Raw genomic sequence first — 25,806 nt, 5'->3', positions numbered from 1 at the left:
GCCACACCCACAGAACCGGTAGTAAAAATTTTTGAAACCCATCACTGCTATGTAGTATTGCTGGTTGCTAGAACTGGGTGAAGAATTCTTAAAGATGTCACTTCAGGGGAAGAAGGCATGTTTTGCAGGTTAAAAGGGGTTAGTATTTAGACATTAACAGACAGTTAATAGTTTTGTTATTAATTAAATGGAGAAATGGAGATTCAGCTGTTCTTTTCCTCATTCCAATATTAGTTTGTTTGTTCAATTTATATGACAGCCATCTTGAAAATGTGACTCTAGGTAGCTAACAACATATTAACAATATTATCAGTATCACCAGGGGCTGCTTTCTAATCCTACCATTCTGCCTTTGCTAGCTGTCCACAAGGAGTTTCTAAATATGCTATGGGATTTCTGCCAGCAGTATTTGCTTTGCTTATGAATAGAGCTTTCTAGATAGTTGTCTTCCTCTTTCAATAAGTTCTTTATCGTTTAAGTGCTGGCATCTGTTGTGGGCTATTAAGAAAGACTTGGGGGCTGCTTCCTGTATCTAAAAACCATGTTTCTCCATTTCTCCTTTAGGGAAATATAATCTTCTGCCTTTTTTAATATTTCTCAAAATATTTCATTCTTCTGGGATGGGGTGGGGAGCTTCCCACACCTACACATTAAACTGTTGGTGCTTTAAGGAGAAGCTTGAATAGATGTTAATTAACTTGTAAACAGTTCACTATCGTTCAAAGTCATGCTTATCATTCTTCAAAAGGTAGTTCTTCTTTTACATAATAAACTTGGTTCTCTCTTTTTCCCTCAGACCCCGACATTATAAATGGAATTTACATGTCGGAAGCCTTGGATGCTGTTTTTGTGGAGAACTTTGAACGAGACCCAACTCTCACTTGGCAATATTTTGGCAGCACAACAGGATTCTTCAGGCTTTATCCAGGTCTTACTTTGTCTTCATTTTTCCAAAAATTAGGTTTTATCTGAGAAGTAGAGTAAATCAAAAGTCATTTTTCCTGAATAAAGGAAACTGAGAATCAGTACGATTCTATTGAGTTTGACGGCTTTACTTTTTTTCTAATATACACTTACCCTATGTTACAAAATTCTGATAATGTGATTATTAAGGATGAAAATGTCAACATCTGTAAAAATCACAATTAAAATAGGCTTTTATGATTTCATCTGTAATTGCAAGATTAAAAACCATACAGAAGTAAAAAAAAAAAAGTTCATTAATTAGATTCTATCTCTCAAAAGAAGCCTACTTTTTTAAAAAAGCAGACAAATCCTGATATTTATATTGTTAACATCCGTGCAAATGTCTTGTGATGTCTCCTCAGGAATAAAATGGATACCAGATGAAAATGGAGTCCTTTCCTTTGACTGCAGAAATCGAGGCTGGTGAGAGTGTTAGAAGGAAGAAACCAATATTCATGCATTTGCTTTAGTGGACCTTCATTCTGTGGAGTCCTTGAGTCTGAGCTTGGTGGCATGCTTGCAGGCATTTCATTACCCAATTAGATAACACCATCAGTGCAGAATATCATCAGTGCATTGATGATGTTACCTAGTTGGGTAATAAATGTCAGCAAGCAAAGAACCAGAGAGCACCACCACCACCGTGGTTGAACTGTCTCCACAGTTCAACCACGAGCTTCTATTCAGTTCTTTTGTACTGGAACATATAAAATTGTTTTGTACAATACAAAACAATTACCCCTTCCATTTTTTCATTCCCATTTTAGGGATACCCTAGATCAGGGGTGTCAAACTCAAGGCCGGGGGGCCGGATCCGCCCTGCAGGGTACTTAGATCTGGCCCGTGGGGCTGCCCTGGAAACAGTGAAGGACTGGTCCACAGTGCTTCTATCAACGAAAACGGAGCTCGGGAGCCTGTTTTTGCTGACAGAGTGCTGGGGTCACTACAGGTGCCCCCCCACAGGAATGATGTTGAGCTGGCCATACCCACCCTGGCCATGCCCCCAAGCCCCCTCCAAAGGTCAAAAACAACCCTGATGCGTCCCTCAATGAAATCAAGTTTTCCACCCCAGCCCTAGATACTGCTTTCTGTTTAAAACCTTGTTACAGCCAAACACCCAAATTTTGATCGCATGAATGTTGTGAGTGCAAGGACTGGTTGTAACTCACTTTTTTCGGTGCCATTGTAACTTCGAAAAGTGGCTATTATTTATTAAATTTATTAAATTTAGCTAGACAAATGGTTGTAAGTCAATGACTGGCTACCAGTATTCTTCTGCTTCTGCTTTTCATAGGGAACCCACCAGTGGTGGGTTCCAACCAGCTTTACTACTGGTTCTCTTCGTGCATGCGCTTCGTGCGTGATCGTCGCAAGCACGCTAGGAATCTGCCCAACTGAGGTGCGGCAATTCACTCTGCTGCACCTATCAGCCGGGCTAAAAAAAGAAGAAATAAAAGGTAAGAATAACGCGGGGGCGGGCAGGAGGGCCCGCCTCCCGGACAAAGAGATATCGTCACCACTATTGGCTCGGCCGAACCGGGCCGAACCGGGAGGAACCCACCACTGGAACCCACCTTCCATAAATCAGTCTAATCTGTCAGAATTAAATCTCCCAAATTTGGGGCTATTAAGCTAGGGATTGTGGTCTCAAAATTAATGGATAGGACTAAAAATTTGGACTTGATTATATTTGTATTTAAATATGTAATTATTATAAACACTTTTCAGTTAAGTGTTGAATCACTTCCTTTGTGCTTTATTAAAAATATTATTTTGGCAACAACTTTTGGATATCTGGGAGTTCTTGGAGGCCAGCTCAGTGCATTTCCATAAAACAATTTTTATGATTGTTTTTCAAGCACTGTTTGGCTTTTCCGTAAGCTGAATAAAGACTCATATCCACTCCATTCTTTAATTTTTGTGAAAACATCAAGAGATTTAGTAGGAGTGCACCAATATTACGATCCAGAAGAATCATGCATGTTGTAAAAGGCATCTCTAAATTGTTTCCTCATCTTGACATGACAAGAACTATTAAAAGTGAATCTCCTATCTCAGTTATTAACTCCATACATTTTCTTTGTCTTTGTCATGTGAGCTAAACCCTAATCATTCCAAAATAAATTTATCTCTGAGAAGCAGAAAAAATCCTAAAGTCTGGACAAACCTATGCATTTGTATTCAGAAGAAAGACCTATTGCTTTTCACAGTACAATTGTCCAATTTTTTACTTAGGCAACCTTCTCCCTGCCCTTAATGGAGAAGTTCATTGCACCTGAAGTGGTTCAAGCAAGAACTTAAAGTTATGCTCATTTTATGCCATTCTCCATGATTTATGTCATTTATATACTGATGAAGGTAAAGGTAAAGATTCCCCTTGCACATATGTGCTAGTCGTTCCCGACTCTAGGGGGCGGTGCTCATCTCCGCTTCAAAATCGAAGAGCCAGCACTGGTGGAAGACGTCTCCATGGTCATGTGGCCAGCATGACTAAACGCCAAAGGCGCATGGAGCGCTGTTACCTTCCCACCAAAGGTGGTCCCTATTTTTCTACTTGCATTTTTTACGTGCTTTCGAACTGCTAGGTTGGCAGAGGCTGGGACAAATAACGGGAGCTCACCCCATTATGTGACGCTAGGGATTCGAACCGCTGAACTGCCAAACTTTTGATTGACAAGCTCAGCATCTTAGCCACTGAGCCACCCCGTCCCTTAATATATACTGATATATTAAGTTTGTATAGATAATATATACTGACATATATACCGCGTCCCTTATATGTACTGATACTATAATACAAATAAGGTAAACTGTCGTAAATTGGAATTTAATGGGCATTTCTTCCTGCTCAATCAGTCTCTTAACTCAGAGATTCGCTGTACCTACATTACTAAGAAAGAAGAATAGGAAGGAAGAGCTATTGCTATTGCTGAATATTCAGTATTTTCAGCCTATGACAGGGGTGTCAAACTGGCGGCCTGAGGGCCCGATGCGTGATGTGACGAGTTTGACACCCGTGGCCTAGGATAATGAGCGCTGTGATTGGTCCAAATTCTCCACTGTATCTCAGTTAATATGTTTACTTTCTATTTCTGAGTTCCTTTTCCTATCCTACATCTATCCCAAGGTATATCCAGGCAGCTACATCACCCAAAGATATTGTGATTCTAGTGGACATCAGTGGAAGCATGAAAGGTTTGAGACTCACTATTGCTAAGCACACTGTTGTCACTATATTGGACACACTGGGAGAAAATGATTTTGTCAATATTATTGCAGTAAGTATCTCCTTCCTCGAAGCTCTCTTTTCCTTTAGAATGACTACCGGTAGGTTAGTGTGGGATGTTATGTGTTTAAAATGGGGATCTGGGAAACCAAGGTTCAAATCTATGCTTGGCTATGGAAATTCATTGGATGACTTGGACCAGTCATTCAATCTCACTCCAATTTACCTCCAGATTATTGTTGAGTGTTCCTGGAAAAATGATGTGACATAAGCCAATCAAAGCATCATCTTTATTAGATGCTCAGTTTATTTATTCAGAAACTTTGCTTGTAAACTCTTTTGTTCCTCCAAACAATTAGAATAGCATAGAATAGAATTTTTTATTGGCCAAGTGTGATTGGACACACAAGGGATTTGTCTTGGTGCAAATGCTCTCAGTGTACATAAAAGAAAAGATACATTCATCAAGAATCATAAGGTACAACACTTAATGATAGTCATAGGATACAAATAAGCAATCGAATCATATTAGGAAACAGTCAATATAAATCGTAAGGATACGAGCAACAAAGTTACAGTCATACAGTCATAAGTGGGAGGAGATGGGTGATGGGAACGATGAGAAGATGAGAAGATTAATAGTAGTGCAGACTTAGTAAATAGTTTGACAGTGTTGAGGGAATTATTTGTTTAGCAGAGTGATGGCGTTCGGGGAAAAAACAGTTCTTGTGTCTAGTTCTGGTGGGCAGTTAGGTCTACTTTTCGTAAAACCTGTATGCTGAATGGTTACAAAAGGTTGGACAATCAGCCCTTTTATTAACGGATGTGATATATTCAAAGCATAAACTACTCTGTTGCAATATTTTCAGGATCAGACTCAATAAAGATAATAGGAGTTAGAGGTTTAAATATATCTCTCTTTAATCATAACAGGCATTCTATATTCACTGAATATTCAAGGTAGAAGCGAAGAAAATGGTGAGGGTAGCTCCTTATATATACAAGGGGTGGAGCTAGGAATGGGAGTGGTAAATTATGAATGCATTAGGATCCAAAGAATAAGTTAACCCCTGATGTCCCATATATACATTATTTACACATTAGAGAATAAGGCATTTACATCTGACAAATCCCCCTCTAAATGCCGGTTCGCTATACAACACCAATTACATTCAGATTCAGGACAATATAATACATATAATTTAGAAGTTAAATATTTGTGCTGTTTAGAGGGTAAAGGCTTCGTTAATATGTCAGCTAATTGTTCAGAGGTATCACAATGTATTGCTTTGATGAATCCATCTTGAGATAATTGTCTCACGTGCTTAAATTTTATATCAATATGCCTGGACCTTTGTCCAATGGCATCGGATCTGGATATTTCAATGGCTGCTTTATTATCTTCATGCATAACAAAAGGTAATGCAGGTTTTTTCCAAACATCTGAGATCAAATCATTGAACCATACAAGGTTATTAGCAGCTTTGGACAAACAAACATATTCCGCTTCTGTGGTTGAAGTGGCTACCAGTTCTTGTTTACCAGTGTACCAGTAAACTGGACAATCATTCAATAGAAAAATATAACCAGAAGTACTCTTTCTGCATGATGTATCACCAGCCCAATCTGCATCTGCGTAACAGGTAATTTTTGGTTCTTTGTCATTATTAGGTTCTAATACTAAACAAAAGTCTAATGTACTTTTCAGATATCTTAGAATTCTTTTGACAGCTTCCCAATGATACATGGTTGGTTTGCTAACATATCTTGACAATAAATTGAGAGGTAATGCAATATCTGGCCTGGTCCAATTAGATATATAAAGGAGTGAACCTATAACTGATCTGTAAAATGTATTATCTTTAAATTCAGGGGAAGATTCATCAGTGTTTCTAAGAAAATCAGTTTGCATAGGAGTGTCACAGGGTTTGGCATTGTTCAAATTACATTTGTTTAGAAGTTCAATGATCTTATCTTTCTGAGTAAGTTTGAATCCCCTTCTAGTTTTGTTAATTTGTACACCAAGATATTTATTCACTTTACCTAAAGATTTCAACGAGAAATGTTCGTTTAACTTATTTACAAAGGTTTCTCTGCTCTCTTTGTGCTTTCCTATATATAAAATATCATCCACATAAATTAATACAAATTCAATGTGATCATCACTTTTTTTTACAAAGAAACAGTTATCAGCAGTGGTAGCGTTGAAATCCATGGTCTTAAGTACTTTTACCAAGCAATCGTACCATCTTTTGCCAGATTGCTTTAATCCGTATAGACTCTTGTTTAATAACCAAATTTCATTTTTATTAGTGTACTGACTGTGTGGTGCTCTTACATATATTTCCTTATCTAGTTTTGCGTGTAAATACGCAGTCTGTATGTCATATTGAAATACGTCAAGATTGAGTGCAGATGCTACTACTAGAGCTGTTTTAACACTCTCTGTCCTCACCGTAGGGGAGTATGTGTCAGTATAGTCTTCTGGATATTTTTGTGCATAACCTTGTGCAACTAGTCTAGCCTTGTATAGAGTATTGCCTCCTTCTAGGTTCTTAATTTTATAAATCCACCTGGTACCTATAATTGTTTTATCCTTAGGTGCGATCGCAGGTGTGTATACATTTAATCCTTGCAAACTTTCCATCTCTTTTTTCATAGCTAGTTCCCATTTTTCTCTTTCTTCACGAGGGAGTTTTAATACTTCCTCATATGTATTAGGTGTTATTTGTTCACCATCCATATGCATTATGTAATCTCTGTACTTATTTGGTATTTGATTTCTATTGTTTCTAATAGCTCTTTCAGGTTTGCTATGGTTGTCATGCAAATATCTAGCTTCCTTTTTTGTTAATGTGTCTGTCTTTATTTTATGTTGACTATTTGTCCAAGTTTTGGTTTTGTTCTTATTTTTGTTGATATTTTGATTTTCTATTGTCCCTTCCTCGCAAGATATTGTATCTTTGCATTTATTTGGAAATATTTCATTAAGGTGCAATTTAGACCAATTGGCCTGCTCATGGAACACAGCTGTTCTGGAGACTATAAATTTGTTATTATTATCTATGAATCTGTACCCTTTGGTTCCAGTTTCATATCCCATAAATCTTAATCTTCTGGATACGTTTTCTCCCTTTCTCCTCAACTGCTTAGGTATGTGTACGTCTGCAGTGACTCCAAATATGTGCATGTGTGCTAATTTAGGTTTCCTATTATACATCACCTCATACGGTGTCTTATTCACAATACTGGACCAGGTTCTATTTTGAGTGTAATTTGAATAATGTAAGGCTTCTGACCAAAATTGTTTGCCTAAACCAGCATCCTCTAATGTGCATCTAATCATGGTTTGTAGTGTGGAATTCTTTCTCTCTGCAATCCCGTTTTGGAACGCAGAAAATGGATTAGACGTGAAATGTAGCATCCCTCTATCCTTTAACCATTGGGAGAATTCTTTAGACATGAATTCACATCCCCTATCTGTCATAATTTGTTTTATTCTAATATTGTGTTGTGTCTCTATGCGTTTGTAGAATTCCTTAAATTTCTGAAAGGTTTCATCCTTGTGCTTTAATGTGTAAACAAAACCATAGCGACTGTAATCGTCTACTATTGTTAGAAAGTAACGTTTCCTATAGGTAATTGATGGAGTTAATGGACCAACTAAGTCCATATGTACTAAGTCAAAAATATTGTTAGTTGATCTGTTAGACTTTTTTGGTCTGGGACTGGTTTTTAGTTTGGTGGATTTACATACTGAGCATTCCAAATAATTTTCACAATTTTTTATTTTGACACCTTCTGCGTGTTCAGTCATTTTTTGTACTACAGGAAAGCTTGCATGTCCTAACTTCCTATGTAAGATGTGAGCACACTCATCATGAATTGGTTTACCTATTTTTGGTTTCTTCTCATTGTGTGTATTTTTGTGATCATGAGATATTTTACATTCATCATTGTCACTGTTACTAACATTTTCATCATCTGCTTCAATACAATTTTCCATATTTGAATCAATGTTATGTAACCATCTTTCTTTTGTTATCAGATAGGGTAGACCTCCTTTAATTATCACAGTGCCTACATTTGTTTTGTCCTTCTCTAAAGCTGCTTTCCCCTTTGAGAAAACTATATTGATGTCAGAATCTCTGCTTAGTTTTATGGCACTTAGTATGTTATGAGGTATTTCTGGGATTAATAATACCCCCTCTATTTTTCCTAGACCAGGTAAGGTCACATTTCCTCTGCCTAATACTTGAACCTTTTCTTGATTAGCTACCTTTATCACAAACTTATCTTCTGTAAATGAAGACAATATACTTTTGTTGTTAGTGGTGTGATTGGTTGCACCAGAATCAATAAGCCAATTATTGTTCTCATTTTGCTGTGTTTTGGTGCTGTCTTGTTTATTTAGTCCATTTAGTGACCCAGATTTTCTCTCTTTTGAATTTTCTCTACCCCCTCTACTTTCTCTGTAATTTGGTGGGCTTCTATATTTGTGTCTATCTGTGGAAGACTGTCTATAATTGTATTTGCTCCTATATTCTGGCCTATGTCTCTCCCTTGAGATTTTGGGACAGTTTCTTCTACTGTGTTCCCTGGACCCACAATTGTGGCATCTAAAGGCTTCATTATATTTTTCTTGGAAAGCTACTTTCCTAAAAGATTTGTGTTCTGTTTGATTACTGGAACGATTTTTTCTTGAATTGTCTTCTGCTATCAATTTGTTAGATAGACTTTCTATGGATAAATATCCTAAATTAATGGTATCTAAGTGTGACATAAAACTATCCCATGATGGATCAAGTGAATTGATAATAACACTTTTCATTGTTTGATCTGAAATCACTTCCCCCCTCAATTGCAGCTCAGCTCTTATTTTGTTTAGAGATATCAAATGCTCACTTATAGAAACCCCTGGTTTCACTCTAGAAGAAAAGAAATCCTTAGACATTCTTGTAGTGGTAGCTACGCTATCGCTGTGAAACAGATTAAACATGCATTGAATTATTTCTGATACAGTTAGGTTTGGTTTGATGCTATGATACATTGCAGGAGACACGCTAGATATTATTATGAAAAATGCTCTATGATGTAAACAATCTATTTTTAAAGTCCAAGGTCTTCTTGGAGGACTAGTTATAAAGAATAGTAAATTTTCTTTCATAAAGACAACCTGAAGCTGTTGATACCACTCTTGCAAATTAATGCCATCAATTCTAAGTTTTGGGAAGTCACTGGGTAAGTTCCCCACATTATTTTGTCCATTACTTACAACCTGAGGCAGTCCGTGGTCTCGCAAGTGCAGGAAGTTACAGAACGGCATGGGGATGCTCGCAACGAGTCTGCGCGGTTCTTTGGCCAGTTCAAGCCTTTCGGGGCCGTCTACGTAGTTTTGCACATGCGCGTTGCTCATTTCTTCTTTGGCGTCGTCGTGGAAGGTTCTCTCCATTTCAGCTCTCTCGTTCCGCTCCTCTTCAGATGAGTCGGTCTCTGGCTCGGTTTTAGGGGTTCTTATGGCGGCGATGGCTCTTCTCTTTCTTTTGTGTGCGTTGATACTTGATCCGGTCTGCGGTGTAGGACGGAATCGGCATGGCTCTCTGGGCTCGGGTGTCGTCGCTTTCGAAGTCAGGATGGGAGCGTGCAGGTCTCGAGTTGTCGGTTTGATCTCTTGCTTCTTCGTTGGTGCCTTGGAAATTTTCAATCTTGGCCCAAAGGCAGCAAAAAGCATTTTCATTGCTGTCTTTACTTGGGATTTCGTTAAATCGTCTTCACTTTCTGATTCTGGTTCTTCTGAAGAGTTTGAGTCTTCTTTTTCACTTTCGTCGTTTGATAACGTTTTTCGCGCCAGAAATTTTGAACTGGGCGTTTTGATTGGCTCTGCTTCACTCTCTTTTGAAGCTCGTTGAAACCAAGATGGCTGCCATTCAAAATTTCGCGCGGGATCACATCTTTTCTTTTTCATAACGACTTTCTCAGTAGTCATATCACTCACAGTTTTTTGATCTTTGGGTTTTTCTTTAACGATGTTTTTCTCTCTCGCTGCTCCGCTGTTCTTCAGCATTTCTTGGAGGTTCGCGATGAGGCTTTCATCGTTCTTCTGGCTTTTTAATATCTTCAATATCTCTGACCTGAGTTCGTTATTTTCTATTTCGATTTCTTCCTGGTCATTATTTTCATTTATCAGTTCTTCTTCTTCAGTGGTGTATTCTTCGGATTCTCTCGAAATCGCGTTAGTGGATTCGTTGATCATCTCTTGTTCAGTTTCTATTTCTTTGCTGTAGGCCCTGGTGTTGGGCCTATCTTTCTTAGACATTTTTAATTATTTATTGAGTCAATTAACCATCCTCTGCTACCAGCTTGTTGCAATATTTTCAGGATCAGACTCAATAAAGATAATAGGAGTTAGAGGTTTAAATATATCTCTCTTTAATCATAACAGGCATTCTATATTCACTGAATATTCAAGGTAGAAGCGAAGAAAATGGTGAGGGTAGCTCCTTATATATACAAGGGGTGGAGCTAGGAATGGGAGTGGTAAATTATGAATGCATTAGGATCCAAAGAATAAGTTAACCCCTGATGTCCCATATATACATTATTTACACATTAGAGAATAAGGCATTTACATCTGACATACTCATTCCAAAAGACTGTAACTCAGGTATATTGCAGGGTATAGTCAAAACAAGGATGGTGGCCACAATGGTGTGCTTGATGTGCCATCTATTTGTGTGTGTGTGTGTTGCAACACATCTGACACATACAATGGAGGAGACTGTTACCATCTTCACTTTTTTTTACTACATCTTGTGGTCATGGATGGATGCTTCTATTTTATTTAAAAAAGAAAAGCACACATCCAGGAGTGGGCTTCAAAAATTTTAGCAAGGGGTTCTCTCTCTCTCTCTTTCTTTTTTTGCTTTAATTTATATGCCGCCCTTCTCCGGAGACTCAGGGCGGCTTACAATGCGTTAAGCAATAGCCTTCATACTTTTGTATATTTTATACAAAGTCAGCTTATTCCCCCCACAATCTGGGTCCTCATTTCACCTACCTTTGAAAGGATGGAAGGCTGAGTCAACCTTGAGCCTGGTGAGAATTGAACTTGCAGTAATTGCAAGCAGCAGATGTTAATAACAGTGCTTTAGTCCACTGTACTACAGGCTCAGTCTGCCCGGTTGCTGGGTGGGCATGGCCATGGTGGGTGTGGCCTAGTCAGCTTCCTGCACCACGGTGGGGAGGGGGGGTATTTTTGTCTTCCCCGGGCTCCGGAGGCTTTCTTCAAGCCTCCAGGAGGGCAAAAACAGCCTCCCCAGGCTCTGGAGGCCCTCTGGAGGACAGAAACGGGCCCGTTTCCAGCCTTCCCGAACTTCCCGAATTTCCAGTAAGCCCGTTTTTCACCCTCTCTGAGTTTCTGCGCATGCCCTGCACTTACCTACATCCAAAATGGGCCATGTGGGGACTCCTGGGAGGGGAGGGGTAGGGTGGGCAGGGCCAGCCAGGAGTGGGATTTGTAGGTTCTTCAAACTGCACAGAATCTTAGCTAGAAGTTCTCCCAAATCCCTGCGAACCCCCAGCAGCCCACCCCTGCACACATCTTTTTGGGATACTTTTCCATTTTATAGAAGTGATTTCCCTGATTGCTTAGCTTCACATATCATTGCAAAAAAACAAAAAAAAATATTTCTGGCTAAATATATCTATAGAATCCTGGGATGAAACCAAATTCTCCCTTTAGCTTGCAGAATTTGTTTCAGATAGAAATTATTTTATCTGGCTTTGGTCACCCAACAGTTGTTAAAAATAGCTTTTGCTATGAGATTAAGAGTCTGAACAGGCTCGGACAGGATATTTACTCTCAAGAGTAATTTTGTGAGATTAAAATGCAAGAGAGCCCTCACATCACCCCCTCTCCACCCTCATCCCGCAAAAAGGGGCTGTTCTGTCCCCGTCCCACACACGCACCCCCACAGATGGCCCGGAGTTAATAAGCCACATGACAAAATCTTTGAAGATAAAGCTGGCAACAACCCAGTGGCTAGCTGCCAATTCAGACTTTACTCACACAAAACAAAGATTAGACTGCAAGCATTCCGATAAAGCAGGCAAAGTTTCCGCAATATAAGGATTAGTCCAAATGCAGTCCGACAAGGCAGGCAGAAGTCCAGTAATGCAGAGATCATGAATTATTTCTAGTTTTTGCTCGTCACAAACTGAACTGGCCACCACACCCACATTTATACCCTGTGGGGTGTGGTTCAGTGACTCAGCTAATCTCTGGCATGCCTTCCCCTCTGCTGCGCACACTTCTCCCTGCGCCTCTGCCGAGGGTCCAGCCAGCACTTATCTCCTTCGTCGCTGTCCATCTATGGCTGCGGGGACGTGCTTTGCTCTGGGCCTATCTTTTGGGCTTCGGTGTCCTCCGGAGGCATTGCCAGAGAGGAGGGTCCTGGAGAGGGAGGCCTTGCCAACTCCTCTCCCTCACTTTCAGAGTCTGCATCTGTTGATAGCCCAGGCTCAGGCAACGGAGCCACAACAGGGGCAACCCTGGCATGTCATCCTTAAAAGATGGATTTGTGGAGATATGGAAGTGAGATCTTTAGCAGAGCAAAAGTGGGAATATCCCTAGGTAGTCCCACTGTGCTATCTCAGCACTTGGCTCACTAACCAATACATTGTTCCTTCACTCTGCCTGATTTGGAGCCCTGAAGTAATTTCTGATCTCTCTCAATAACTTAGCCTGTCACTAAGCTGAAGCTTGTGCAGCTGAAACAAATACATAACCATACTTGGTGAAACCCAGTCTCTGTTTGCCTCCTTTTCTCCTTTTCTGTTCCCTTTCATGGATGTTAGATTTTAAGCCACCCGAGGTAAAGAACTGTCTTGTACTTTAACAATGGTGCACAGTGATATTACTTGTAACAATACATAAAAGAACTCTGCAAGTAGGTCGTATGTAACCTGCTTGTCATTTTTGTGTTTCTCTTGTTTGTTTGTTTTCCTTTCTGGGCCTTTCTGTTCATTTCTTTGTTGATCTGCAGCCTTTTCATCTTTGTCTATCTAGTCCAGTGGTGGAATTCAAATGTTTTTTACTACCGATTCTGTGGGCCTGGCTTAGTGGGCATGGTGTGGCTTGGTGGGCATGGCAGGGGAAGGATACTGCAAAATCTCCATTCCCACCCCACTCCTGGGGGAAGGATACTGCAAAAACTCCATTCCCACCAGTGGTGGGTTCCTCTCGGTTCGGTCCGGTTCGGCCGAGCCTGTAGCGGTGACGATATGATGTCACCGAACCGGTTCTCTCCCCCCTCCCCCCCACATTATTCTTACCTTTTATTTGGTCCCATCCCCAATCTATTGCTGCCTCCTGAGTCCCAGCTGATGACTAGAGGGAAAAAAACTGTTTAAACTCTTGCCGCGGGGCTTCAAAGGGCCGTCCTACAGCTGATCAGTGTTAAAAGCAAACAAATAAGTCAGGTCTTAAGTGCGAGGACTGGTTGTAAGTGTGAGGACCTTCCAGAAATGACTCTGACCAGCTAGCCACGCCCACCTAGTCACATGACCTCCAACCCACACCCACAAAATAAGCCACGCCCACAGAACCGGTAGTAAAAAAATTTAGAACCCACCCCTGATTCCCACTCCACTCCAGGCAAAGGATACTGCAAAATCCCCATTCCCTCCCCACTACTGGGAGAAGGATATTGCAAAAACTCCATTCCCACCCCACTCTGGGGCCATCCAGAGGTGGTATTTGCCGGTTCTCCAAACTACTCAAAATTTCCACTACTGGTTCTCCAGAACCTTTCAGAACCTGCTGAATAGCACCCCTGGTGCACAATGATATCACTTGTAGCGATAGATAAAATAACTCAGCAGGTAGGTTTCATGTAATCTGTTTGTCATCTTTGTGTTGATCTTGTGTTTTTTTCCTGGGTCTTTCTGTTCATTTCTTTGTTGATCTGCAGCCTTTCTGTCTTTGTCTATCTAGTCTCTACATTAGGGCTTCCTTCATGCTCTTGTTTACAGCAGTTTTGAGTAGCAGAAACCAATCCTTTGGGACTGTAGCGCACTGTCTTGAGCTGCTGCACTATAAAACAGGATTCTTTCAACAGTTGTCTCCACTATGGTGCCCATGAGATTTGTCCTGGATTACAATTGCCATCACCCCTGGCCATCATGGCCATTAAATCGACTGCCTTGAAATAATGGCAGTGATCATTCCAGATAATCCAGCCCATCGATAAAGGCACCCTGCCTAGAAGGGCAGGCCAACTTGCTCTGAATATAATCCTTTGGATAAGTGAGTCTTCTTGACTGAGGTTTGTTTTTTTACTTTTTATTTTTTATTTTGGTCAGGAAGTTAATATAACCATCTTGTCAGTTTCCCTGGCAAAATAATTTTGCCTTTCAGGTAGTTCAGAGCAGTGGTGAAATCCAATTTTTTTTTACTACCGGTTCTGTGGGCATGGCTTGATGGCCGTGGTGTGGTGTGGCTTGGTGGGTGTGGCTTGGTGGGCATGGCAGGGGAAGGATACTGCAAAATCTCCATTCCCGCCCCACTCCAGGGGAAGGATACTGCAAAATCTCCATTCCCACCCCACTCTGGAGCCAGCCAGAGGTGATATTTGCTGGTTTTCTGAACTACTCAAAATTTCTGCTACCAGTTCTCCAGAATCTGTCAGAACCTGCTGGATTTCACCCCTGGTTCAGAGTTAAGAGCAAGTTATAGAATTTAACCACAATTGGACAATCAATTTCTTTAAAATTCCTCAGCTTGGGAGTATGAAATATTTTTTCTTACGGTATCGTCTTCCATGGGGACTTGAGTTTGCCCCCCCCAACAACAAAGAAACTTCAAGCACCCTCCTCCCCTGAAACTTAGCATTCACCAGTCTTTGACAAGACAGGCATTTGTATTTGGAGTATCCATAAAAGACCTGAGAAAACTAGCAGAATGAAGAGTATTCTTATTCTACTATAGAGGAGCCAAACTATTCTGACTGTAGCAGTAAATCTAGAGTAGATCATCATTATTATTATCATCAGATTGATTTCCATTTCTACATCTGATCTGAGGTATTGATTTTTCCAGTATGGAAACAGAACAGCAATATGTTGCTGTGATAAAAGCAGAATAATATCATGAGCTATGTTTCCAAAACAAGAGAAAGAACATGGTGACAGACTAATTCAGGCATCAGCCTCTGCCCCAGAGGTGAAATCCAGCAGGTTCTGACAGGTTCTGAAGAACTGGTAGTGGAAATTTTGAGCAGTTTGGAGAACCAGCAAATACCACCTCTGGCTGGCCCCAGAGTGGGGTGGGAATGGGGATTTTGCAATATCCTTCCCCCAGGAAGGGGAGGAAATGGGGATTTAAAATTTTTTTTTGATTTATATGCCATATTTTGCAGTATCCTTCCCCTGGAGTGGGATGGGAATGGGGATTTTGCAGTATCCTTCCCCTGGAGTGGGGTGGGAATGGAGATTTTGCAGTATTCTTCCTCTGCCATGCCCACCAAACTATGCCCACCAAGCCACACCCACAGAACCGGTAGTAAAAAAAATTGGATTTCACCACTGCTCTGCACCCTTCCTCCTTGAGCTTTACCAGCATCCCTCAGGAGCAATTCTTATTATACATCTTTGAGGCAAAGAGGTGGGGCTGAACATTCAGAGAGTAGAAGGAGACACTTAGAACTTTGGGTGCAGGAAACCAAATAAAGGTATTCCAGACAGGGGTCCGTGCAGCCTTTGCTTGAGCTCTTTCAGTGAAAGCAAGCCCACCACCTCTCTGAATCACGACTTTCACTGCCAAAGAGCTATTATGATAAATAGGTCTCCTTGGTTTCCTTATGGATTTTACCCCTCTCGTGTTGACTACTACCAATTAAGGGAAGAAGGGGCACCCAGAACATTATCAAAGAGCAAACAAAGCTGCCTGATTCAGCATTAAGAGGAGTGCAAGGCTAATAAGGAGCAAAATACTAGAAATTGTAATTCAAAGCACCTGAGGGTAGGACAAGAAGCAATGGGTGGAAACTAATCAAGGAGACAAGCAACTTAGAACTAAGGAGAAATTTCCTGACACTTAGAACAATTAATCAGTGGAAGAACTTGCCTCCAGAAGTTGTGAATGCTCCAACAAATTTTAAAGAAGATGTTGGATAATCATTTGTCTGAAATGGTGTAGGGTTTCCTGCCTAAGCAGGGGGTTGGACTAGAAGACCTCCAAAGTCCCTTCCAACTCTGTTATTCTATAAAACTGAAAAACAGATTAAGGAAAGACACACAGGCAGATGTAGCCAAGATTATTTTCTTCTTAATTTACATTTTTCTTTCCCCTATGTATTATTTAAATATCAATGAAAATTACTGAATTATGTTGTACACATCTATGCTTACTGATTTGCTTCCCAAAAGGCAACAAAAATTGTTTTGTAACACTTTGCATTTTAAAATGTATTCCTTGCTCTGAAAGCGAACATGTAGTTAAAAGGGGGTCTTTTTTATTCAGTATAAAATCTGCTTTCAGAGTTCTTTTAAAACATTTCCTTTTACAGCATGTAATTTTCCTCCTTTTGTCTTTACAGTACAATGACTATGTTCATTACATTGAATCGTGTTTCAAGGGAATCCTGGTTCAAGCTGACAGAGATAACAGGGAGGTAAGTATTAAACTTGAAAAGACATTTTCTACTGAATATGGCATATAAACACTGGGGATTTAAAGGCCCATAAACTGTTATAAAACATATTTAACCAATGCTTTTTTTCTGCCCCTGTGAATTCTGTGGCTATTTTTATATATCCAAATGCTAGCTAAGTAGTTCAGTCATCTAAACCCATTTAGTAACCCTAAACATAATACTGGATTCTAATCCACACGATCGAAAGCTAAAAATGCAGAATCCAAAATATCTAGAGCAGCATTTTTCCAACTTGACAAGATGTGTGGACTTCAACTCCCAGAATTCCCCAGCCAGTATGCCTCCCTATATCCTCCCACCTTATAATTTTTCCTTTAATTTTGTTTCCTTGCTTGCTTGTTTTAAAAGGAAGGAGAAAAAAAATATGATAACTAAGAAAAATCAAAGCCCTGGATGCTTTTTCACAACAAATTTATATTTCCTCAACCAAAGAACCATAAAATCTATGCCTTTGAGAAAATGTGAAATTTTTTTTTTTTAAAAAAAGCAGTGGCCCTCCAATAACTACAATTAAGAGGGATTAAATCATGATTACATTATTTTAATTGGTAATATCAAGTCTCCCAGAGAATAAGAAATATTAATATTGTAAAGAAATTGTGAATTTCATCATGAGGTTTGGGATTAAAGACAACTTCTAGATCTGGAAAAGGAAACAAGAAAGAAAGCTTGACTTGAATACTGTAATAATGAGGAGACAGCTGGACCAGTAGGATGTGCCAAACTGGTGATTTCTGAGATTGTTGGAATAAAGAACAGGGGCACAGACCAAGATGCTGATTTCAAAGGCAGCCCAGAGAAAGGAGAATGGAGAAAGAATGGAGAGAATGGAGAAAGTAGGCAGTGAGAAGGTCAGGGGCAGGATTTCCTGAGGTCACTGTAGGAAGCAGCAGACACAGAGGACATACAGGGAGTCCTCAATTTATGACCTGATTTGAGAAAAGATTTTTTTATTGTAAGTCATTATGGTTGTAAGTTAGGCATCACATGACTGGACCTCATTTTTCAACATTTTTTGTTGTGGTCATTAAATGAACATTACAATTGTTAAGTATATCCATTTTCCCCAATGGGCTTTTTTTTTTTTTTTAACCAGAAACCAGAAGTAAATGCTAGAAACTGGCAAAAAAAAAATGTTGCAAATCATGGTCCTATGCCTGCAGGACATCAGAAACCCCTGTAAAGCTGAGCCACTTGCCAAGAGCCCAAAATGCAGTTGAGTGATCATGGGGGTGCAGTCCACATAACTTCAAAAACGGAACATAAGAAACTCTGGGGAAGTTCGTTATAACCTTGAACAGTTGTTCAATAACTGGTCATAAATCAAGGATAATCTGTATAGAAAAAAGTAGGAGAAGGGGGAAATGCATCGATCTTTCTGTACTACCATAGTAGCAGCTTCAGATTGCTGTTGCCTTCACTGGAAAGTACTGCATTATTTCGGGTAACTCAAATTATGGAGCTGTCCTAGTGCTGAAATATATACTGTAGTTTGACAAAAAAGGAGAATATTGATAGCTCAAGATTGAAATGAGGGGGTCCTTGGTGCTCTCTGAACTTGGCTATTTTCTTGCAGATGTTTCATTACCCAAACTAGTGTCATAAAAATATCCCAATAAAGAAACAAGAGACAGTAGCACAATAAACAATTCTTATTTTAAGATTCAGAGGTTTATTTCATGAGCAATTTGGAACCTGAATAGCCATCATAACACAATTTATATCAATGACCCATTGCAATGAGGTCCACTGACATAGCTGAGCCCAGCAAGGAGTAGCTATGGCCAGTGGCCCTGAACTCATCTCAAGACATTCTTTTTATACTTTTCTGCACGCATTTCACAACTTACTTCCTTGTTCTTTCTTACTGACAGACAGTCTCCACATATGCCCATGTACATCTCAAACCTCTATCCATCGGCTACTTTCGGTTCCTTATTTCTTGCGGTTTCGTCCTTTTATGTCCAAATATATTTCAAAACTACATACTTTGCAAAATCACATTTCACAGCAACGGTTCAGCAGGATTACAAATAGTTCTGATACACTTTGAAATCTTTCCATCTAAAACTTTGGTTCATGTAGCTTTTTAGGGCCCATTTTTTCCACTTAGGCCTTATTGATTCTAATAGCTCAATAGGCTATATTTTCATTTCCCATTCTAGGTAACATCGTCAATGCTAGTCTAACATTAGTCTAGACTAGCACTGATAATGTTACCAAGGTTCCTTCATATATAGCTTGCGCTAGAGATCTCTATTCTTTGAGTAGTTTTCTAAAGTTTTGACATTCCTGTATTATCCTTTGTCAAATATTTCTAATCACTGCTATTAAAGTGCTTTTAATGTCTCATTTGCTCAGCATTTCAAGCAGCTGGTGCACGAGTTACAAGCAAAAGGAGTTGGGAAGGTGAACAAAGCCCTGACTGAATCCTTCAAAATCCTGAGGGAGGTAAGGCTGCTTCTCTTTTTTTTTTTTTAAAGGCACACTGGCTTTTGCAGCATTGTGCTGATTATTGCAAATCATTGAAGGAAAAGGAAGAAAAGAAAGATAATAGTGACAGATACTCTTTGTGACATTGCCAAAACCTGCTGATGAACATGTTGTTTCAAACTGCAGACCAGGTTGGACATTATTATTTTAAGACTGATGATTTTCTTGTTCATGTTTATTATGGGTTGGACTCAGGCAGTGGTAAAATGTAAAATTTGTTACTACCGGTTCTGTGGGCGTGGCTTGGTGGGAGGGGGTAATGTGACTGGGTAGGCGTGGCCAACTTTTTTTTTTTACTTTTAAAAACATTTTTTCTACAACCTCTTCAGCAGAAGAGGTTGTAAAAAAAATGCTTTTAAAAAGCTCTGACAATCCCAGCTGAGTTGCCTGATCATCAGAGGCTTTTGTTTTCTTTTAAACACTTTTTTTTTTTTGCTTTTAAAAGAAAAAAAAAGCCTCTGACGATCAGGCAACTCAGCTGGGATCGTCAGAGCCTTTTAAAAGCATTTTTTTACAACCTCTTGAAGAGGTTGTAAAAAACCTCTTGAAGAGGTTGTAGAAAAAATGCTTTTAAAAGGCTCTGACAATCCCAGCTGAGCCGCACAATCATCAGAGGCTTTTTTTTTTTTTTACTTTTAAAAGCATTTTTTCGACCAAAGAAAAAATGCTTTTAAAAGTAAAAAAAAAAGCCTCTAATGATCGCGCGGCTCAGCCAGGCATGGGGGGGTGGCAGGGATTTTTGCTACCGGTTCTCCGAACCACCCGCCGCCATCGCTACCGGATCGGGTGATCCGGTCTGAACTGGGAACATTTCACCTCTGGACTCAGGATAGCAATAAAACAGTTCTGTCGCTGTGACCAAAATAGGTATTAGGAGTGGTTTGGGGAGTAAAAACAACCCATATTGCAAAGCTCCCATGGGACTAGATGATCCTAATAGATCAGGTCTTAATTAACCTGAAACTCTGTTTCTTCAGGAGGGAGACCATTGAGTTGGCTTTTGTGTTTAATCATATCTATATCTTTTCAATTTCATATTTGTTTAAGAGGATAATATATTTGGTTAGGTCTGCTTTCCTAGTGATAGAAGAGGTAGAAAGGGTTAGAAGGATGGTATTAGAGAAGGTGAGAGCAAAAGCTTTGGAATGCTAAGGCCTAATTACTTTATTTAATTAAACCTAATATATTCCCTGGGTCTGGTTCATTCACACAATTTAAAACCTGCATCTGAATATTCCACTCAAACTTTCAGATGATGTGTAGCAAATGCTATTTCAGGAAGGAATAGACAAGCTAGGAGACATTACATTTAATTAGCATCAGATCACCAGAGTCACCTTAGTTGGAGGCTACAAAGAAGAACACCAATAATGTACATATAATGATAAGGATACCAGCAACCTTATATCCACCCAGAAATATTTAGATTAGGCAAAAGTCTTGTTTTTATTTTTGGAAAGTCTAGGTCCGTGATGGCGAACCTATGGCCTATGTAGCCATATCAGTGGGCACGCGAACTCAGCTCTGGCACGCATGCAACTGATTTTCGGGCCTTCTGGGCCCACCAGAAGTAGGGAAACAGGCTGTTTCCTGCCTCTGGAGGACCTCGGTGGGTGGTGGTGAAGGTCCGTTTTTCTCTCTCCCCAGGCTCCAGAGCCTTTCTAGGAGTCTGGGAAGGGCGAAAATGGCCTCCCCCCCCCAAGGCCCTCCGGAGGCCAGAAACAGCTCATTTGCCAACGTCTGGTGGGACCTAGAAAGGCTCTGGAGAGCAAAAAAACGGGTCTTCCAGTCCCACTGGAAGTTGGCAAACGGGCCATTTTTGACCTCCGGGGGGAAAAGCCATTTTCGCCCTCCCCAGACTGCTAGAAAGGCTCTGGAGGCTGGGGAGAGCAAAAAATGGGCCTACCGTGCCATTGCGTGCCAGGAGTGTGGGGAGCATGTGAGGGTTGCGCGCTTGGGGGCAGGATGTGTAGAATTATGGGTGTGGGCACACACGCGTGCGCGACCCCCACCCCCACCCCCCACTCCTGGCACAGAATAGCAAAAAGGTTAGCCATCACTGGTCTAGGTAATAGACTTCTGTAATCTTTTGGAACATAACTGAATTCAAGGTGGGTATATTGGGTCTCAGTGCCTGGATTGTTTTTATCCATTTTATAGCTAATATTTGCTTCCTATGAATTATCATGAAATACGTTACTGGTATGACCAACGTTTTTTCCTTCCACCATAAATAATCATAGAACTATCTAGCACAAAAGTAGGAAGACCTTTATGAACTATTTTATCTATTTTATTTTATTTATTTTTATTTTATTATTCCTTTTTTTAGTCTAGTGGTTAAAGCACCAGGCAAGAAACCGTGACACTTTGAGTTCTAGTCCTACCTTAGAAATGAAAGCCAGTTGGGTGAATATGAACCAATTACTCTCTCTCAGCCCAATCCACTTCACAGCAATATTGTTGTGAGGAAAATATGAAGAGAAAGGCATGTTTCCTGCCTTAAGTTATTTCTAAAAATAATAAAGGCAGGATAAAAATAAATGGATAAATCGTGATATCATTAACAACATTATGTTTGAGCAGACCTATCAGTATGACAGATAGGAGCTGCTGAGGCTTAACGGAGGACTTCATTAATCTGCTATACTATTTGTGCCAAGGGAGATGGGTATCTCTGTACATGATTTCATTGTGGTTTGTTCTGTTTGCAGTTCAGAGATGCAGGACAAGGAGGCCTTTGCAACCAGGCAATCATGCTGCTCACCGATGGAGCTATGGAAGATTATGAATATGTCTTTGAAAAATTCAACTGGCCTGATCGTAAGGTTAGCTTCCAAAGTGAAAAACAGAGAAGAGCGTAGAAAATCAACTGGTCTGGTATGAATCATGAGCAGGGAACAAAACAATGAATAGCATGGAGACGCTTAGGTTCCTAGCTAAAATTTTGCTTGAGATAATTATGGATGGAACCCACTAATCTTAATGAGATTGGTCTAGGTTTAGCGACAGGTCACTATATTTATTTTTTTATGTAGCAGAACAAAAAATGAATATTTAAATGAGTTTTAGAGAAACGCGATGGGAGTGAAAGGTTCCCAAGCTATTTTAAGAAACTGGTTATTAATGGTTTGTTGAATCAATCACAGTTGGTTGAGTTCACAGATATGCTAAGTCAAAACTCATAACAAATCACAGTAACAATCTCTGTAAGATAATGACAACTGTTAGCTTGAAATTACTGTTTAAAAATGTTGTGGCAAATTGTATTTGACTCCTTCCTTTGGTTCATCTCTTATTATTTCCCACAAACTTATATAAGTAAAGACCTCTTCAAGTTGAGTTACATTCTTAGTGACTCCATGGACAAACATCCACGTAAGGTTTTTTGCATAAAAGTCCTGTGTGTCATTGTTTCTTTTCAGGGTTTTTTTTTTTAAATTTTCACTTAGCCTATTTCCTTGAGATTTCCTGCTCCCTTCCCATCTAAGTACTATCTAGATCTGGCTTAGCTATTCCATGAATTCAAATTAAATTATTGCCACATACTCTTATTCTTATATTTACATAAAGGTAAAGGTAAAGGTTCCCCTCGCACATATGTGTTAATTGTTCCTGACTCTAGGGGGCGGTGCTCATCTCCGTTTCAAAGCCGAAGAGCCAGCATGGTCCGAAGATGTCTCTGTGGTCATGTGGCCAGCATGACTAAATGCCAAAGGTGCACGGAACACTGTTACCTTCCCACCAAAGGTGGTCCCTATTTTTCTACTTTTTTACGTGCTTTCAAACTGCTAGGTTGGCCGAAGCTGGGACAAGTAACAAGAGCTCACCCCATTACGCGGCACTAGGGATTCGAACCGCTGAACTGCCGACCTTTCGATCGACAAGCTCAACGTCTTAGCCACTGAGCCACAGTGTCCCTTTTATATTTACATTGTTTTTAATATTCCATTCTAATACTTGTGATCTCATTTCACAGGTCCGTGTTTTTACATACCTTATTGGGAGGGAAGTCAGCTTCGCACAGAATGTGAAATGGATAGCTTGTAACAACAAAGGTATTTTTTTTTTATTAAAGTTCATTTTAATCATCCTTTCTGCGAGACAGAAGCACTTGCCAATCATATTTTTACATTATAGCAATTGTAATATGCAAACCTAAACTGAATTGGAAAAGTTCCAGAAGCAAATAGCAGAAAATAGTAATGCCTACCCCTGTATGAGCCATATGTCACAGATTTTGAAGAGTACACAATTAGGAAACTGAATCAGAAGCATTTTATGGTTGAAAGAAAATATAAAAGAAGCAAAAAATTAGCAGTGACCATTTTAATTGGGCCTTTCCTACATTTCCTAAATATTGTACTTATGTATAATATGGGATCAATTACAAAGGTGGTACAGGTAGTCCTTGACTTATAATCATTCATTTAGTGACTGCTCAAAGTTACAACAGTGCTGGAAAAAGTGATTTACAACCAGTCTTTGCACTTACAACCATTGTAGTGTCCCTGTGGTCAGATAATAAAAATTCAGGCCCTTGGCAACCAGCATGGATTTATGATAATGTCAGGGTTCCAAGTAATAGACCCATAGCAAGCAAAACTCTGAGGCAGATGAATTCCTCAAAGAATAGCTTTATTGGAGATATTATATTGGCTCAGATCTGGTGAAAACCAATTCTGAAGGTTCCCGTGGTTTTCACCTAATTAAAAGAGAAAGTTTTCCCTCAACCCCAAACAGTCACATGGTCCAATCAAGATGCTGTCTGGTTGCCGGGTGACCTCACTCTTCCTTCCATGGGCCAGGTGTGAGAATGTCCTTGGTTCCCAAGAGAAAGTATTTTATTTTGGCTACAATACCCCAGCTATCTTTAATCCCTCCTCCCTTTCCCTCAGCTCCAGGGCGGCAACACTGAAGCTCCAAGATGGCTCCGGTCAGGTGAGCTTCAGGGTTGACAGATGGTTGCAACATCTTAGGGTCATGTGATCATCATTTGTAACCTTCCCAGCTGGCTTCCAACAAACAAAGTTGATGGGGGAAGCCAGATTCTCTTAATGACCATGTGCTTCATCTAACAACCACAATGATTCACTTAATAACAGTAATAAAATCAGGCATGACTCATTTAACAACCACCTCACTTAGCAATGGAAGTCCCAGTCTTATTTGTGGTCATAAATCTAGGAGTACATGTAAATAGAAACATTTAAGTATGTTTAGAAAAATTTCAGAAAGTTGAATGGTAGTGGTGATTTTGGTATAGTTAGTTGCTTGGTCTTTTTGCAAATGAAGGGTAAATCTTTATTTCTCCCCTACAAATCAGTCAATGGCCAATGGCAGTCTCAGGGTGATTTAGGGAAGTTTAAAAAACATTGATTCTGCAAAAGAAATGATGTACAGTAGTGGCCAAAATTGTGGAAACCTTTTGAGAAAAGTGTATTTTTGCGGTTTGATGGCTAATAACATCACTTTTTTTTTTTTGGAGTTTCAAGATAATCATATTCCACTGCTGGAATGGCCTGGGAATAGCCCAGAGCTTAACCCAATTGAAAATCTATGGAACCAACTAAAGAAACTTGTTAGTCAGAAGCGACCCAGCAATAAAACCCAGTTAATAGAAGCAATCATTCAATCTTGGTTTCACATTATAACAGCTGCAAAACTAAAGACTTGGTTCACTCCATGGGAAGACATTGTAAGGAAGTAATTGATGCTAAAGGTTACCCGACTCAGTATTAATTGACAAGGTGATAATTTTTGTATATCTCGGTTTTCTGTGTTTCACTTTATTTTTTTATATTGTAACTGCTATTCTAATAGCAAATCCTTCATAAAAGTTATTGCATTACATTCTTGATTAAATTATCTTTTCATTGATATATAATTTTATGGTACTACTCCAAAAAAAAAAAAAAAGTGGCGTTATTAGCTAGTTTTAGAAAATACACTTTTCCCAAAAGTGGCCACTACTGTATTTTGGCCACTACTGTAGCTTTTATCACAAAACACCTGTTTGCAGAGTCCTGTGGATACTATATTTTTTATCTGTGAGATAAAGATCTTGATTTCTCTAGATATTTTTTGAGTATAAACTAATAAAAAATAATTGTCCATTGGAAGCATTCAAACTGTTAATTCCAGTGACTTCAGTTAAGTATTTCTAATTGTGTTAACATTCCCATTACCTTTTAAATGTAGCATTGCTATTATTTTTTTATAATCAATTTCAAATAGAAAACAGCCCTTTTTAGAATCTCAATTGTCTAAGAACCTTTAGTATCTCCAATGTTCTCTCCCTGGTTGAAGCCTGCAGGGGTTAAGCAAGTTTATGATGAAAATTGAATAGCACAAAATTTGTTGGATACGTTGGATATGTTGGAAGGTTCATCCTAATGGATTTTTCTA

The 25,806-nt window shown here is 39.6% G+C and overlaps 1 protein-coding gene across 1 annotated transcript in view; it reads left to right on the top strand.

Annotated features, from left to right (window-relative positions):
* Positions 1-22,119: 22,119 nt before the first annotated feature.
* The window catches only part of CACNA2D4 (calcium voltage-gated channel auxiliary subunit alpha2delta 4), a 160,228-nt gene continuing 156,541 nt past the window's right edge, over positions 22,120-25,806 (top strand). The window contains exons 1-2 of the mRNA XM_070947986.1: positions 22,120-22,278; positions 23,378-23,456. Of these exons, the coding sequence (XP_070804087.1) occupies positions 22,120-22,278; positions 23,378-23,456 (238 nt within the window). The remainder of the gene's footprint in view (positions 22,279-23,377; positions 23,457-25,806) is intronic.

The sequence above is a fragment of the Pituophis catenifer genome, unplaced genomic scaffold (assembly GCF_029215685.1).
Source record: "Pituophis catenifer annectens isolate HBS135680 unplaced genomic scaffold, rPitCat1.0.hap2 SCAF_7, whole genome shotgun sequence".
Lineage (NCBI taxonomy): Eukaryota > Metazoa > Chordata > Lepidosauria > Squamata > Colubridae > Pituophis > Pituophis catenifer.
The sequence above is the reverse complement of the archived record's forward strand: the minus strand, read 5'-3'. Positions and strand labels throughout refer to the sequence as shown.